Source organism: Elgaria multicarinata, chromosome 5, assembly GCF_023053635.1.
Source record: "Elgaria multicarinata webbii isolate HBS135686 ecotype San Diego chromosome 5, rElgMul1.1.pri, whole genome shotgun sequence".
Lineage (NCBI taxonomy): Eukaryota > Metazoa > Chordata > Lepidosauria > Squamata > Anguidae > Elgaria > Elgaria multicarinata.
The window spans coordinates 128,012,208-128,025,509 of NC_086175.1; the positions used below are offsets into that span (position 1 = coordinate 128,012,208).

Consider the following 13,302-nt stretch of genomic DNA (forward strand, 5'->3'; position numbering starts at 1 on the left):
GGTTGCACTAGAGTTCCTTATCTTTTTTTAAGTGGTGAGACATGGGCAAAAACCAGGGTGCTTACAAAAATCCAGTTTAAGTAGTCTAGCCTTAACTGCATGTAAGGTTGGACATAGCGAAGAAAAAACAGCAGAGGGCAGCAAAGCAACCAGTGTTTTTTTAAAGCAGGAAATTCTTTAACGTGGTTGTAATGCTTGCTGTTACAGGTTGCAACCGGCCTATGAAAGGGTGAGAGAGTGTTAATATATTGTAATTGATCTGCTGGATCTCAGCCTCTTTGCGTTGGCCCATTGCTTCCTGGTTGCCTCTCTAAAGCTCAGTACACTCCACCCCGCCTCCAAGTCAGGTTTACAGCTGAGTGTTTTTAACAGCCCACAATGGCAATTCTAGGATCAGAGGTGCGGGTGGGCTGGTGGGGCGTGGAGCAGTCAGGAATGAGGCATCCAAACCTTTCACCTTGTAGTAAGATAGGATATGAGGGAGAACTTCCTGAGGCTACGAGCTCTTCCGACGACGGTGGAACAGGGAGCTTTAGGAAATGGCGGCCTCTCCTTGGTTAGAGGTTTTCAAGTGGAGGCTGAACGGCCTCCTCTCAGCGGGAGACTGGGGTAGATGGCCTGTGAGGTTGGGATTGCTTTGCTTGGGAAAAGGGAGACCTGATAGAGGTCTACAACATTATGCATGGTGTGGAGAATGTAGATAGGGAGGCATTTTTCTCCCTCTCGCATAATACCAGAACTCAGTGGGGTCGTCCCATGAAGCTGACTGGTGGTGGGAGATTCAGGCCAGATAAAAGGAAGGACTTCTTCGCACAGCGCGGACTTAAACTATGGAATTTGCTCCCACAAGATGTGGCGATGGCCACCAGTTTAGACGGCTTTAAAACAGGGCGACCATATGGAAAGGAGGACAGGGCTCCTGTATCTTTAACAGTTGCATAGAAAAGGGAATTTCAGCAGGTGTCATTTGCATATATGGGGAATCTGGGGAAATTTCCTCTTCATCACAACAGTTAAAGCTGCAGGTGCCCTGCCCTCTTTTAAATCTGGTAACTCTAGTATAGCTCCTGCAACTTCAACTAGTGTGATGAAGAGGGAATTTCACCAGGTTCCCCATATATACAAATGACACGTACTGAAATTCCCTTTTCTACGCAACTGTTAAAGATACAGAAGCCCTGTCCTCCTTTCCATATGGTCGCCCTATTTAAAAGGGGGTGGGATAAATTCCCGGAGAAAAAGGCTATCCATGGCTACTAGCCCTGATGGCTGTGTGCTATCTCCAGTATTCGAGGCAGTAATCTTGTGTGCAACTGTTGCTGGGGAACATGGGTGGGAGGGTGCTGTTGCACTATGTCCTGATTTGTTGGTCCCTGGTTCACTGCTGGTTGGCCACTGTGTGAACAGAGTACTGGACTAGATGGACCTTTGGTCTGATCCAGCATGGCCCTTTTAATGTTCTGATGTAAATTTGGAAGTGCAGACCCTCTTCGTGACAGTCCCCATAGGAGAGTCCAAAAATGCACACGGCTGTGTTATCCATCTATGCCTTTTGTTAGTCTTTTGTAAAAACCATTGAGTCTCAATTTCCCAATCCAAGACCAAGCCTCCCCAAAGTAGCATGTTGTATTACAACACAGCTCACAACAATATATTCTTGCTAGGGGGGTCCATTTCCCCCCAGTTACTGTGGAGAGAGCACCTAGGAGGCAACCAGGAAGCCTGAAGGGGATCCCAGATGATGCCATTGACCCTGCTAAGCTAAAACACCCCCCTGCTCTGAGCCTGTGAGCCCTGAGGAGTCCACTACATCCCTGGCACTACGGCCACCTGCAAAGCTCTTACTTGATGAGCCGTCGCTCTTCTATTTTCGCCTGCCGTTCTTCGGGAGTTATTCCTCCAAGCTGCTTGAAATTGCTGGTGGCAATTTCTAGGAGATTCTGCAGCTCTTGGATCTTCCAATAGGCTCTTTCTGCATGGGGGAAAACCATTCTCTGAGTCCAACACACACACCCTCCCCATATTAGAAAGACAAGACACACACACACACACACACACCCTTAGTGAATGGTTATTAGACAATGGGGGTTAGACAAATTCACCGACGAATGGTCTATCCATGGTTGTTTGAGAAGTAGGGATGAGTAAATCTGTCAGTTTCAATTTCTCTCTGTGGCGATACACACCTTTCTGTCCCTTAGGTATGTCTGAGGTTTGTATGTCTAGCGAGTGCAGAATGTTTGACTGAGTGGGCGTGGCTAGTGATGCGGTGAGAGAGGGGGAGGGAGGAGTATAAATAGGTTGGCTGAGGGGATTGTGAGTTTCGTTTTGAGTTTTGGTTTTAGTCTGGGAGTTTTAGTCTGGCTTGTGCCTCATGAAAGTGTTTGGTGTGTGAGAAGAGAGAGGATTTTAAGGGACTTGGGATTGCTGTTTTAAATATAAAAATAAGCAGGTTTGATCTAAATTGAAATACCAAAGATTTGTTAAGTTTCAATAAACTTTACTTTGTGTTCTGTTACCACAAACCACATGTCAGCTCGGATTTATTACCTGCTATATTACACCGTGTAAAAACATCTAACAATACACCTGCAGTTCAGTACCTCAACAATAGAACCTATTTTTCAAACCCCTTTACCTTGTTCCCTCACATATAAGGGAGAGGTTGTGTGGTTTTTACCCTTTCCTCAGGCTTTTCAAGCGGTGGCGCTTGGCTTGAGAAGGGTGCGCTAGGCCAGGCCTTCTGTGTGAGGTCAGTGCCGCCACACTCTCATTTTCTCATTATTCTAATCTTGAGTTTGGTTCATGTTGAAATGCGAGACTTTTTTTAAAAAAAAGTTTGCATGAAAATTCATAATTATGTTTGTGCACATTTCTCCTAATACATGCATTTTTGCCTAATATCCACATTGTTTGCAAGAAATTTTCCTCATATAATCCATTTTTTCACATCCTTTGTCCTAATATACACTTTTTTCATTAGAGAACTTCATTGCAACATTTGGAGAAGTGTAAATTGTGAAGGATAGCTGAATTTGGGTTTGCACAGTGTTTCAAAAGTGCGAAATTAGGTAAGTTTGCATTAAAACTTGATGCTGTGCAGACTTCTACTGTTACTTTCTACTGTTAGTTTTACCCTACCCTGTGCCTGCTTACCCTACCCTGTACCTGTTGGCATTCTCTTCCCCTCCTTATTGTTTTACTATGATTTTATTAGAATGTAAGCCTATGCGGCAGGGTCTTGCTCCCTTTGAAGAGACCAGGCCTGATTGCTCCCTTTGAAGAGACCAGGCCTTGATTACTAATCAATAAAGCGCTTTTGAACCCTCTGTCGCTGGAATGGTGGAGTCGTGCTTAAGGGCTGTTTGGATCTCGTCCTTGGGTGAAAAGAACATTGATCTAACATTGCTATTTACTGTTTTACTCTGTACAGCACCATGTACATTGATGGTGCTATATAAATAAATAATAATAATAATAATAATAATAATAATAATAATAATAAAATGTGAGCTGAAATAATCCCCCCCTTCCTACTGAAAACTTCCATGTCCGGGACATCTGAGAACCTCTGTGTTCAGAAGACCTGAAAACCTCCTTGCCCAGGAGATCTTAAAACCTCTATGTCTGGGACATCTGAGAACCTCTGTGTTCAGAAGACCTGAAAACCTCCATGTTGAGAGGATCTGAGAACCTTTGTGTTCAGACGATCTGAAAACCTCTGAGTCTGGGAGATCTTAGAACCTCTATGTCCAGGATTTCTGAGAACCTCCATGTCTGGGACATCTGAAAACCTCTGCGTTCAGATGATCTGAAAACCTCCATGTCCAGGAGGTGTGAGAACCTGCTCAAATGGCACCTGCTAGAATTGTATCTGTAGACAATACACAGTTTGTATTTATTTGACTGCAAAACAGGCCATAACTCTAATCAGGGTAGCCATGGGCCCTTCAAACATGCCTTTCCACCAGCAGACTATTGCCACTTCCTCGACTAACTCTTCATTTCCATGTACCATTAACCCTTTCTGACTTCCCCAAAACAAAGAGAGGAACTCACCACGACTGTCCGTTTTGTCCTGTTTGCCTACATTCAAATCAGCTTTGCAGTCCGTGCTCCCTTCCACACCGTGTCTTTCGAAGAACTGTGGGTCCTGTACATCAATTTCCTCATCGGAGTCATTTCCCATCTTGCTTCTTAAATATTCCACAGCAGCCAACTGGGCAAACCTACACAGTTCAGACACTCGTTAGTCCACTTAGAGGAGAGCTTTTAGTGTATTGCTCCAAGATTGTTCCACTTTGGGCACAAGCTGAAGACATTTATATTTAAACAAGACCAACCAGCCACGATTTTGTTGGCACAATCTGATTTTAAAGCTTTTAACTCGGTATTTTGTTGTTGTTGTTGGACAGGAATCCCCAACCTTTTTAAACTCATGGACACATCTGGGGATTTGAGAAACTGCTGTGGGCACCACCACAAATGGCTCCCACAGAAGATGTGGTTAGTCACATGATGGCTACTGTGGGGGCCTGGCTAGTCATCAAAAGTGAGCTAGAGAGACGGAGAGAGAAATAGTGAGGCAAGGCAAAGGGGTAGATGGGGAGAGAGAGGGAGGGGGAGGGGGAGGGGGAGGAGGAGGAAGAGGAAGAGGAGGAAGAAGAAGAAGAAGAAGAAGAAGAAGAAGAAGAAGAAGAAGAAGAAGAAGAAGAAGAAGAAGAAGAAGAAGAAGAAGAAGAAGAAGAAGAAGAAGAAGAAGAAGAAGAAGATGATGGAGGGGGAAACAGGAAGGCAAAGGGGTAAAGAAAGGCTGGAGGGTAGGAGGGGAAGAAACAGTGAACCCAAGAGGTGGGTGGGGAGAGAAATGGTGAGGCCAGAGGCTGGGAGGGAGGAGGAGATAGCAAGGCTGAGGGGAGAGAAAGAGCAAGGCTTAGAGAGGCTAGAAAGAGAGAGAGAAAGAAGACCACCCTAACGTTTCTCAAGGCTGTTATTTTTTATAGAACAACTGATGGGGGCAGGGAGGAGAGAACTTCGTGGGTGTGCCGTTGGAGGTCCACGCTGGAGACCCCTGATGTAGGTGAATGTTGGCATACGTTCTAGATTGGAGTGTTGAACCTCTTTGAGCTTGAGGGCCAAATTCCATTTTGGAGAAGCTTCTCTGGAGCTGCATCATCCCAGTGGTGACAGGACTGAAGGCAGAAGGCGGCAGGAGCCAAACCACACAAAAAAGCGGGTGTAGTTTACTTTACTCTTGCTACCTGTAACTATGACTTAGGAGGGGCATTTTAACCTGTTAGGATAGGGGAAAGCAGCAGAAAAGATGGGAGAAACAGTGTGTAGTCAAGGAGGAAGGGGGAGGATCCAGGGAAAGAAGGCATGGCCTCCTGGGGAACCCAGATTGAAGCCCCCCAAATGGGCCAGATTTGGCTCCTGGCCTGAGGTTCTGCACCCTTGTTTTAGAACATTGGTCTTCACCTGGTGGATCACAACCCAAAAGTGGTTCGCAATCCAGATGGGTCATGACAAAGCTGTTGCCACCATGTTGGGCATGGAGAAAATTGTGGAAGTGGGTCCCATGTTGCAGGTTGGGAGTCTGAGATGGGTCTCGGGTCTGGACCAGTTGAAGACCACTGTTCTAGAGTGTACTCTCATGAACTAAGCGTGAACTCCAGAACTCAGCCTAGAATTCAGCAGTGGACAAAAGGCCGGATGATGATGATGATGATGATGATGATGATGATGATGATGATGATGATAGTAATACTACACAAAGTAGAATTAATTCTGCAGCTGATGCACAGCAGATCCTTGACAATTCAACACAGGAAGGCTTCCAGCCTGTGGGAGATCAGGGAGAGGTTTCTTCACGGACCAAATGCACACAGTTGTATGAGAAAATACATAGCATACATCATGCTCATGCTTGTGCATGCAGTGGCGCTTGATTCGCATCACCATCATTACATGTGCATTCTGTGCATGAGTTAGGGGGAGGGGACAGGGAATGGAACCCTCCGCATGTTAAAAATAAATAAAATCAAGTCCAATTTCTGTGGTCGTGTGAACCAGCCTTAAGCTTTGCTCTCTGATCTTCAACTTGGGGACAGCAGATTTTAAATCCACACCAGTGTTTGGTCAGAACAGAAGCCCAGTGGGATTTGATCCAGATTTGTATCTCTCTAGCATAAACTTGTCACCTCTTGGCAACGTCTTTCGGCGTCTCTCCAGCTTCGTTGGCGACGTTGCAGTCCGCTTCCCTATTGATCAGCCACTCTAAGACATGTAAATGACCTTGTCCGGCAGCTGAGAGGAGAAAAAGAAACCATCAGGCGTAAGGTCCAGTGTTGGGCAATACCTTAATTAGGACCAAACCAAATTCCATCTAGCTTGACGAAGAATTCTGGAGTACTCCAAACCTTGCACAATTTTCTGGAATCATGGTTGGCCCTAAAACTGGTATTGCCCAACTCTAGCTTTTGGTTTTCCTTTTCTCATGGACTACAACAGCTGGGTTCGCATGACACCCTAGCTGGGGGTAATTATGAAAATCCCGCCAGCATGTGGTCAGCATGCCTGGAGAGGGGGAAATAAGTCACCGTGGCTTATTTCCCCTCCGTGATCATGCATACTAGGACAGAGTGTCTGACACAAGGCCACCCATTGAGTTTCATGGCAGAGTGGGGATTTGAATCCAGGTCTCCCCAGCCTAATCTGACATAATAACCCAGCCTGGTCTCTTGTAGATGTTTTGGACCACAGTTCCCAGAATGCTTAGCAATTGGCCATATTGGCCTAAGCTGATGGGAGGTCCAAAAGTTCTGCAGAACACGAGGCTGGGGAGGCAGTGCTTGCCTCTCTGAGCATCTTCGGGTACCGTATGCAATAAATGAATAAATAAAAGAAAATCTGCAGCCACTTAAGAGCTCCATTGCATACTCGTTACTGGGTACTCACAGATTTTTGCAGGTCCCTCTCACAATGACGTTTGCCTCCCACAACTTCTATCCTTTTTCACACCACAAAAAAACACCCCAGTGACTTATTTTTATAGACGGAAGTTGCTGCTGTCTCTTGCTGTGTGCAGGAGAAGCAGCGGGATCAAAACGGCCCACTGAATGGGTCAAGTCCACATTGTTTACTTCCTCTTTCAAAAGAGGAAGTAACAAGGGACAAACACGTGGGCAGAGAAGTGACGGAAAGCAAACACGATTTTCCCCTGTGCGGTGACGCTCTTAGAAAACAGGAGTAAACCATTTGGGCGCAAAGCAACAGTGATTTAAAAACACCGCTCTCCTGACCTCTGTGCAAAAGAGTGGATCCCTTATCGTCCCGCTCGTTAATATTGATGATTCTATTTTCCAGTAACGTTCTTAATGTCTCCAGGTCCCCTCTGAAGGCAGCATCGTGACCTGGAAATGTTAGATCTATGCAGACAGGAAACAAGAGGAGGCCCGGTTAGCTTCAATAACCCCCCAATTAGAAGCAAACAGAACCTCTGCTAGGTTGGGAAAAGGGGTCCTTCTAGTTTAAGATGACAGAACCCAGGTTATCCAAGAAACGTTGGATACTCTGAACTGTATAAATTAGGCAGCCTGTCCAGCTTTCAGAGGGGCAAGTAATTTGGAATATTCAATCAGTTTAGATGTCTCCTCGCTCTCCTTTATTCCTCATATTGAGGCAGTAGCTAAATCTTGTCGTTTTTTCCTGTATAATATTGCCAGGATTCGATCATTTTTGTCTGTCTCTTCTGCCAAGACGCTTGTTCATGCACTGGTTATTTCACGGTTGGACTACTGCAACCTTCTTCTCTCTGGCCTTCCTTCTTCTCACATCAGTCCGTTGGTTTCTGTCCACCACTCTGCCGCAAAGATCATCTTCTTGGCTCGCCGCTCCGACCATGTTACTTAGGGTGACCAACTGTCAGGATTTCCCCGGATTTGTCCTGGTTTTTGTTCTTCCCATGGTGTCAGGGGGGATTTTCTATAATTTTCAATAATGTCCTGGAATGATACACCTTCCTCTTTAAGGCTGCCATTAGCATGGCAGGAGGGAATGACATGCTTTCTTGAGGCACGTCATTCCCCCACCCCGAGCTCCAATTGAGGTCTTAAAGGGGAAAGTGGGTCATTCGTGGACATTATAGAAAAGGCCCCCATTGGAGTGGATGGTGGTGGTGCAGAATGAAATCCTTTCCCCTCCTCCACTCCAATCGGGTTCTTTAAGGTGGCGGGGGAATAACGTACTTTCTGCAGGACTCAGAAAGCTGCTTCCCCACACACACACTAGGTGTCCTCTTTTTTGGTTTCCCAAATATGGTCACCCTAATGTTACTCCGCTTCTGAAATCTCTTCATTGGCTTCCAATTCACTTCAGAATCCAATATAAACTTCTCCTGTTAACCTTCAAAGCTTTTCACGGTCTAGCTCCTTCCTATCTCTCCTCTCTCATCTCACACTATTGCCCCGCTCGTGCTCTTCGCTCCTCTGATGCCATGTTTCTCGCCTGCCCAAGGGCCTCTACTTCCCTTGCTCGGCTCCGTCCATTTTCTTCTGCTGCCCCTTATGCCTGGAACGCTCTTCCAGAACATTTGAGAACTACAAGTTCAACTGCAGCTTTTAAAGCTCAACTAAAAACTTTTCTTTTTCCTAAAGCTTTTAAAACTTGATGTTGTGCGGACTTTCTACTGTTAGTTTTACCCTACCCAGTGCCTGTTTACCCTACCCTGTGCCTGTTTGCATTCTCTTCCCCTCCTTATTGTTTTACTATGATTTTATTAGATTGCAAGCCTATGCGGCAGGGTCTTGCTATTTACTGTCTTACTCTGTACAGCACCATGTACACTGATGGTGCTATATAAATAAATAAATTAATAATAATAATAATAATAATAATAATAATAATAATGTAAATACACAGGAGAATTGCCCGTTCTTAAGAGGAGGCATTTCTCAGCAGGAGTCCCTGTTGCACAGTTTGCATCATTTCTCTGGCAGTTTTCACTGCCTTCCCTAACTGTTTCCAGACTCGCTCATCAAGGGGAAGAATGATGCAGGGCGCTGATGCTTGCCCTCCAAACCACTGGGATCCTTATGCAGCCACCCCTCTGGCTTCTGAGATTTCAGCAGGCATCACCCACACAATTTCAAGTCCATCGTTGCATCCATCAGGGCTAGAAACCTGCTCAGACTTTTAAAAATTTACAAAAATGACTGATGTGGAAGCAGGTTTTTTTCTGCAGACCTCCAGAATTTCAGCATGAGCAAGGTTATGGAGGCATCCTGAGTTGGAGGCCTTTGGTGGTTCCCCTCAGGAATGTCTGTGTTCAGGGTAAGAAAGCTTCTGAGATCTTAAGGCCATTTGAGGAAGATGAGCCATAGCAAGAGCCTATAGGAGCCAAGATAGGGACTAGGATCTAAAACTAAACTGACGAGTGCTGGCAGCTGTAGGACTTTTTTCTGACCAAACATCGTCATCATCATTATTTATTTCTTACCCGCCTCTCCCTTTGGATCGAGGCAGGGAACAACATTAAATACAAAAATACAGAACACTGGTTAAAAACATATGAAAACTAATACATTATTAAAATAACAGCCAGGCATCTTAAAATTCGACTGGGTACGCCTGCTGGAAGAGATCAGTCTTTATAGCTTTTTTAAAAATTCAGAAATGTTAGACATGCATAGGATTATTATTATTATTATTATTATTATTATTATTATTATTATTATTATTATTTAGAATATTTATATACCGATTGCACCCTTAATCACCCCACCACCCAAATACATGATGATTCCCCCCCCCCCTTTATTCAACTCTGTCTGAGAGGAACCTTTGTTGTTTATTCGTTCAGTCGCTTCCGACTCTTCGTGACTTCATGGACCAGCCCACGCCAGAGCTTTCTGTCGGCCGTCGCCACCCCCAGCTCCCCCAAGGTCAAGTCTGTCACCTCCAGAATATCATCCATCTAGGGTGACCAACTGTCAGGATTTCCCCGGATTTGTCCTGGTTTTTGTTCTTTCCATGGTGTCAGGGGGGATTTTCTATAATTTTCAATAATGTCCTGGAATGACACACCTTCCTCTTTAAGGCTGCCATTAGCATGGCAGGAGGGAGTGACATGCTTTCTTGAGGCACGTCATTCCCCCACCCCGAGCTCCAATTGAGGTCTTAAAGGGGAAAGTGGGTCATTCGTGGACATTATAGAAAAGGCCCCAATTGGAGTGGATGGTGGTGGTGCAGAATGAAATCCTTTCCCCTCCTCCACTCCAATCGGGTTCTTTAAGGTGGCGGGGGAATAACGTACTTTCTACAGGACTCAGAAAGCTGCTTCCCCCCCACACACTAGGTGTCCTCTTTTTTGGTTTCCCAAATATGGTCACCCTACATCCATCTATCTTGCCCTTGGTCGGCCCCTCTTCCTTTTGCCTTCCACTTTCCCTAGCATCAGCCTCTTCTCCAGGGTGTCCTGTCTTCTCATTACGTGGCCAAAGTACTTCAGTTTTGCCTTTAATACCATTCCCTCAAGTGAGCAGTCTGGCTTTATTTCCTGGAGTCTGAACTGGTTTGATCTTCTTGCAGTCCAAGGCACTCTCAGAATTCTCCTCCAACACCACAGTTCAAAAGCATCTTTCTTCCTTCGCTCAGCCTTCCTTATGGTCCAGCTCTCGCAGCCATAGGTTACTATGGGGAATACCATTGCTTTAACTATGTGGACCTTTGTTGTGAGTGTGGTGTCTCTGCTCTTAACTATTTAATAGTTAAGAGCAGAGAGTTCTTAACTAGAGGAAGCCTAGAGAGTTCTTAACTAGAGGAACCTAGGAGGAGATAATTTCAATTCACACCTCTTATACTACCTTACTGGGCTGTTGGCAAGTGCTAATGACCAATATTCCTGTGTGTATTAGGATCTGAGCAGGGGACTAGCCCCCCCCTCCCCGAGCTATGTGATAAACTTCATATGTGTACTCTAAAGCTCCGCCCACTGATACAATGGCTACACCTGATTCGTTGGCCCTCGTTCACCTTGTCACACACCCCTCCCCAATCTCTTGGATTTTCTCTCAATGGACATCTGGGGAGCGATCCTGGCTTTAGGCCAGGATGATTCTGTAAGTCTATTTAAGGATATGGACTAAGCAGAACTATTTATTTACTTTCTGTTTGCTACCCCTAATTCTTCCACGCAGTATACTAAGCTTAAATAACCCTTTTTTTCCTTTGAATTTGAATCTTGGGAGGTGACAATAATTTACCTGAACCAGAGATTGCTCTCACCCATGTGCCTAGCTGTTGGTCTTACTGAGCTAGAGAAGGGGTGGGTAGAAGATAGATCTGGATCTAGTGGTAGGTCTCTGGGTGTTCTTCCGTAGATCAACAAGGATTTCCGACTCTCATTTTTTATGCGACAAAATAATTCTCCTCTCACCGAAATTATACTGCTGAACAGGAAAAAGCTTGGTGTAACCAGAATAGATTTCCACATGGAAAGACTGTGAGCTCCATTTAGTTTTGGTACTCAAAACAACTTCCTGAGCTCAGAAGTCTTTAATTCAAGGTGGATGACTTTTCTATCAAGCAGTGGATCTCAGAGTTCTAATAAAATGGGAGTACATCCAGCAAGCCTGAAGTCTGCACACTTTTGGCCATTGCACAAATCCTTCTCCCTCCCATGGAAATGAATGTCACCTCGTCTATTGGTTACTCACCTTCCTCCTTTTGCAACTGACTCTTCTCCTTTTGCAGAACATCAATGTACTCCACAATATTGTCCTTGTAGAACCTCTGTGCCAGGTCCCCCGGGGTCTCCCCATGGTCATTTCTGGCTTTCAAGGCATGGACCAAAGTGGGCATCTTGCTCACTAAATACTTAAAGCAGTGCAGGTGACCTTCCATTGCTGCCAGATGAACTGTCATAAGAACATAAAAAGGACCATCTTGCATCAGACCAAGGGTCTATCTGGTCCATCATTGTGTTTGTGCAGTGGCCAACCAGCTGCCCACGGGAAACCCGTAAGCAGCATCCTCCACCTATGTTCCCCAGCAAATAGTGTACCTTGGTATACTGCCTCTGATACTGGTGGTAGCATATAGCCATCAGGACTAGTAGCCATTGATACCCTTCTTCTCCAGGAATTTATTTAACCCTCTTTTGAAGCCATCCAAAGTGGTGGCCATCAGTACATCTTGTGGAAGTAAATTCCATAATTTGACTATGCACTGTATGAAGAACGAATTTATTTATTTATTGCATTTCTGTACCACCCAATAGCCAATTTCCTTTTATCTGTCAAGAATCTCCCTCCAATCAGCTTCATGGAATGACCCTGGGTTCTAGTGATATGAGAGGTGTGTGTGTGTGGGGGGGATGGTTCTTCACACCATGCATAATTTTGTACACCTCTATCGTACCTCCCTTTATTTGCCTCTTTTGTCCTGCTTCCACTCTCATCTCCCTGTTTGGAATGCAAAGATGTTTCACATCATGTGTTCTTTGGCCCTCAGACCAGCAGGATAACGCTATTCAGAAAGCAACGTCTCCAGTGGCTGGGTGCACTTAACGGCACCCATCACTGTGATAGTAACCCTCATCCACCTATAAATCTAATGTTATTGCTGAGTACTGCATGAAGAACCATCAGGCTGAGAAGCTCTAAATAAATATTCTACAATTTATTTATTTAATACAGAGAGCACTCAGAGACACAATACACTCTTCATTATCTCTTTCCCAGGGTACTTTCTCTCTCTCTCCCTCTCCATCAAAACTCTCGTCCCCTTCCACCATTTTCCAGCTCAGGATAATGGCGGAGATTTCCCCTGCAGTACCTGGAAGATTTCCGTTATTATCCACATCATCCAAAGTAGCTCCCCATCTAACCAGAAGCTGCAGGCAGCCGAGCCGGCCATGGAAGGAGGCATTATGAATGGGCTTCCAGTCGTTCTTATCAGAAGTGTTCACATCCTGGGTTTTAAGAAGAAAAGAAGCAGAGTGGTCCGTTCCAAATTTTAAGTTGCTGCTGGAGAAGCCATGTGAAGCTCAGAAAGAAATGAACGTGAGAACATAAAACGTCTGACCAACTAGGTCAGCATCCTGCTTCCTACAATGGCCAACTAGATGTACACAAGGAGGATGTGGATGCAAGAGCGCTTGCTCTGCTCAGGTCATCACCAAGGGCAGGCATGGTTGGGTCCCTGCAAAGGGTCCAGGGGCCAACTGACAAGAGCCCCCTGGAGGTGCCTTTTATCATTGCAACCTGTTTCTCTTGCCTCTTGCTCCGGCCCAAACAACAGTGC

General features: G+C 45.3%; 1 protein-coding gene across 1 annotated transcript in view; it reads right to left on the reverse strand.

The window, feature by feature from the left end:
- ANKRD42 (ankyrin repeat domain 42) overlaps positions 1-13,302 on the reverse strand; it is a 29,937-nt gene that overhangs the window by 4,000 nt on the left and 12,635 nt on the right. The window contains exons 5-10 of the mRNA XM_063127387.1: positions 12,835-12,970; positions 11,715-11,915; positions 7,302-7,427; positions 6,201-6,306; positions 4,060-4,229; positions 1,846-1,972 (exon numbers count right to left, since the gene is read on the reverse strand). Coding sequence (XP_062983457.1) covers positions 1,846-1,972; positions 4,060-4,229; positions 6,201-6,306; positions 7,302-7,427; positions 11,715-11,915; positions 12,835-12,970 — 866 coding nt within the window. The remainder of the gene's footprint in view (positions 1-1,845; positions 1,973-4,059; positions 4,230-6,200; positions 6,307-7,301; positions 7,428-11,714; positions 11,916-12,834; positions 12,971-13,302) is intronic.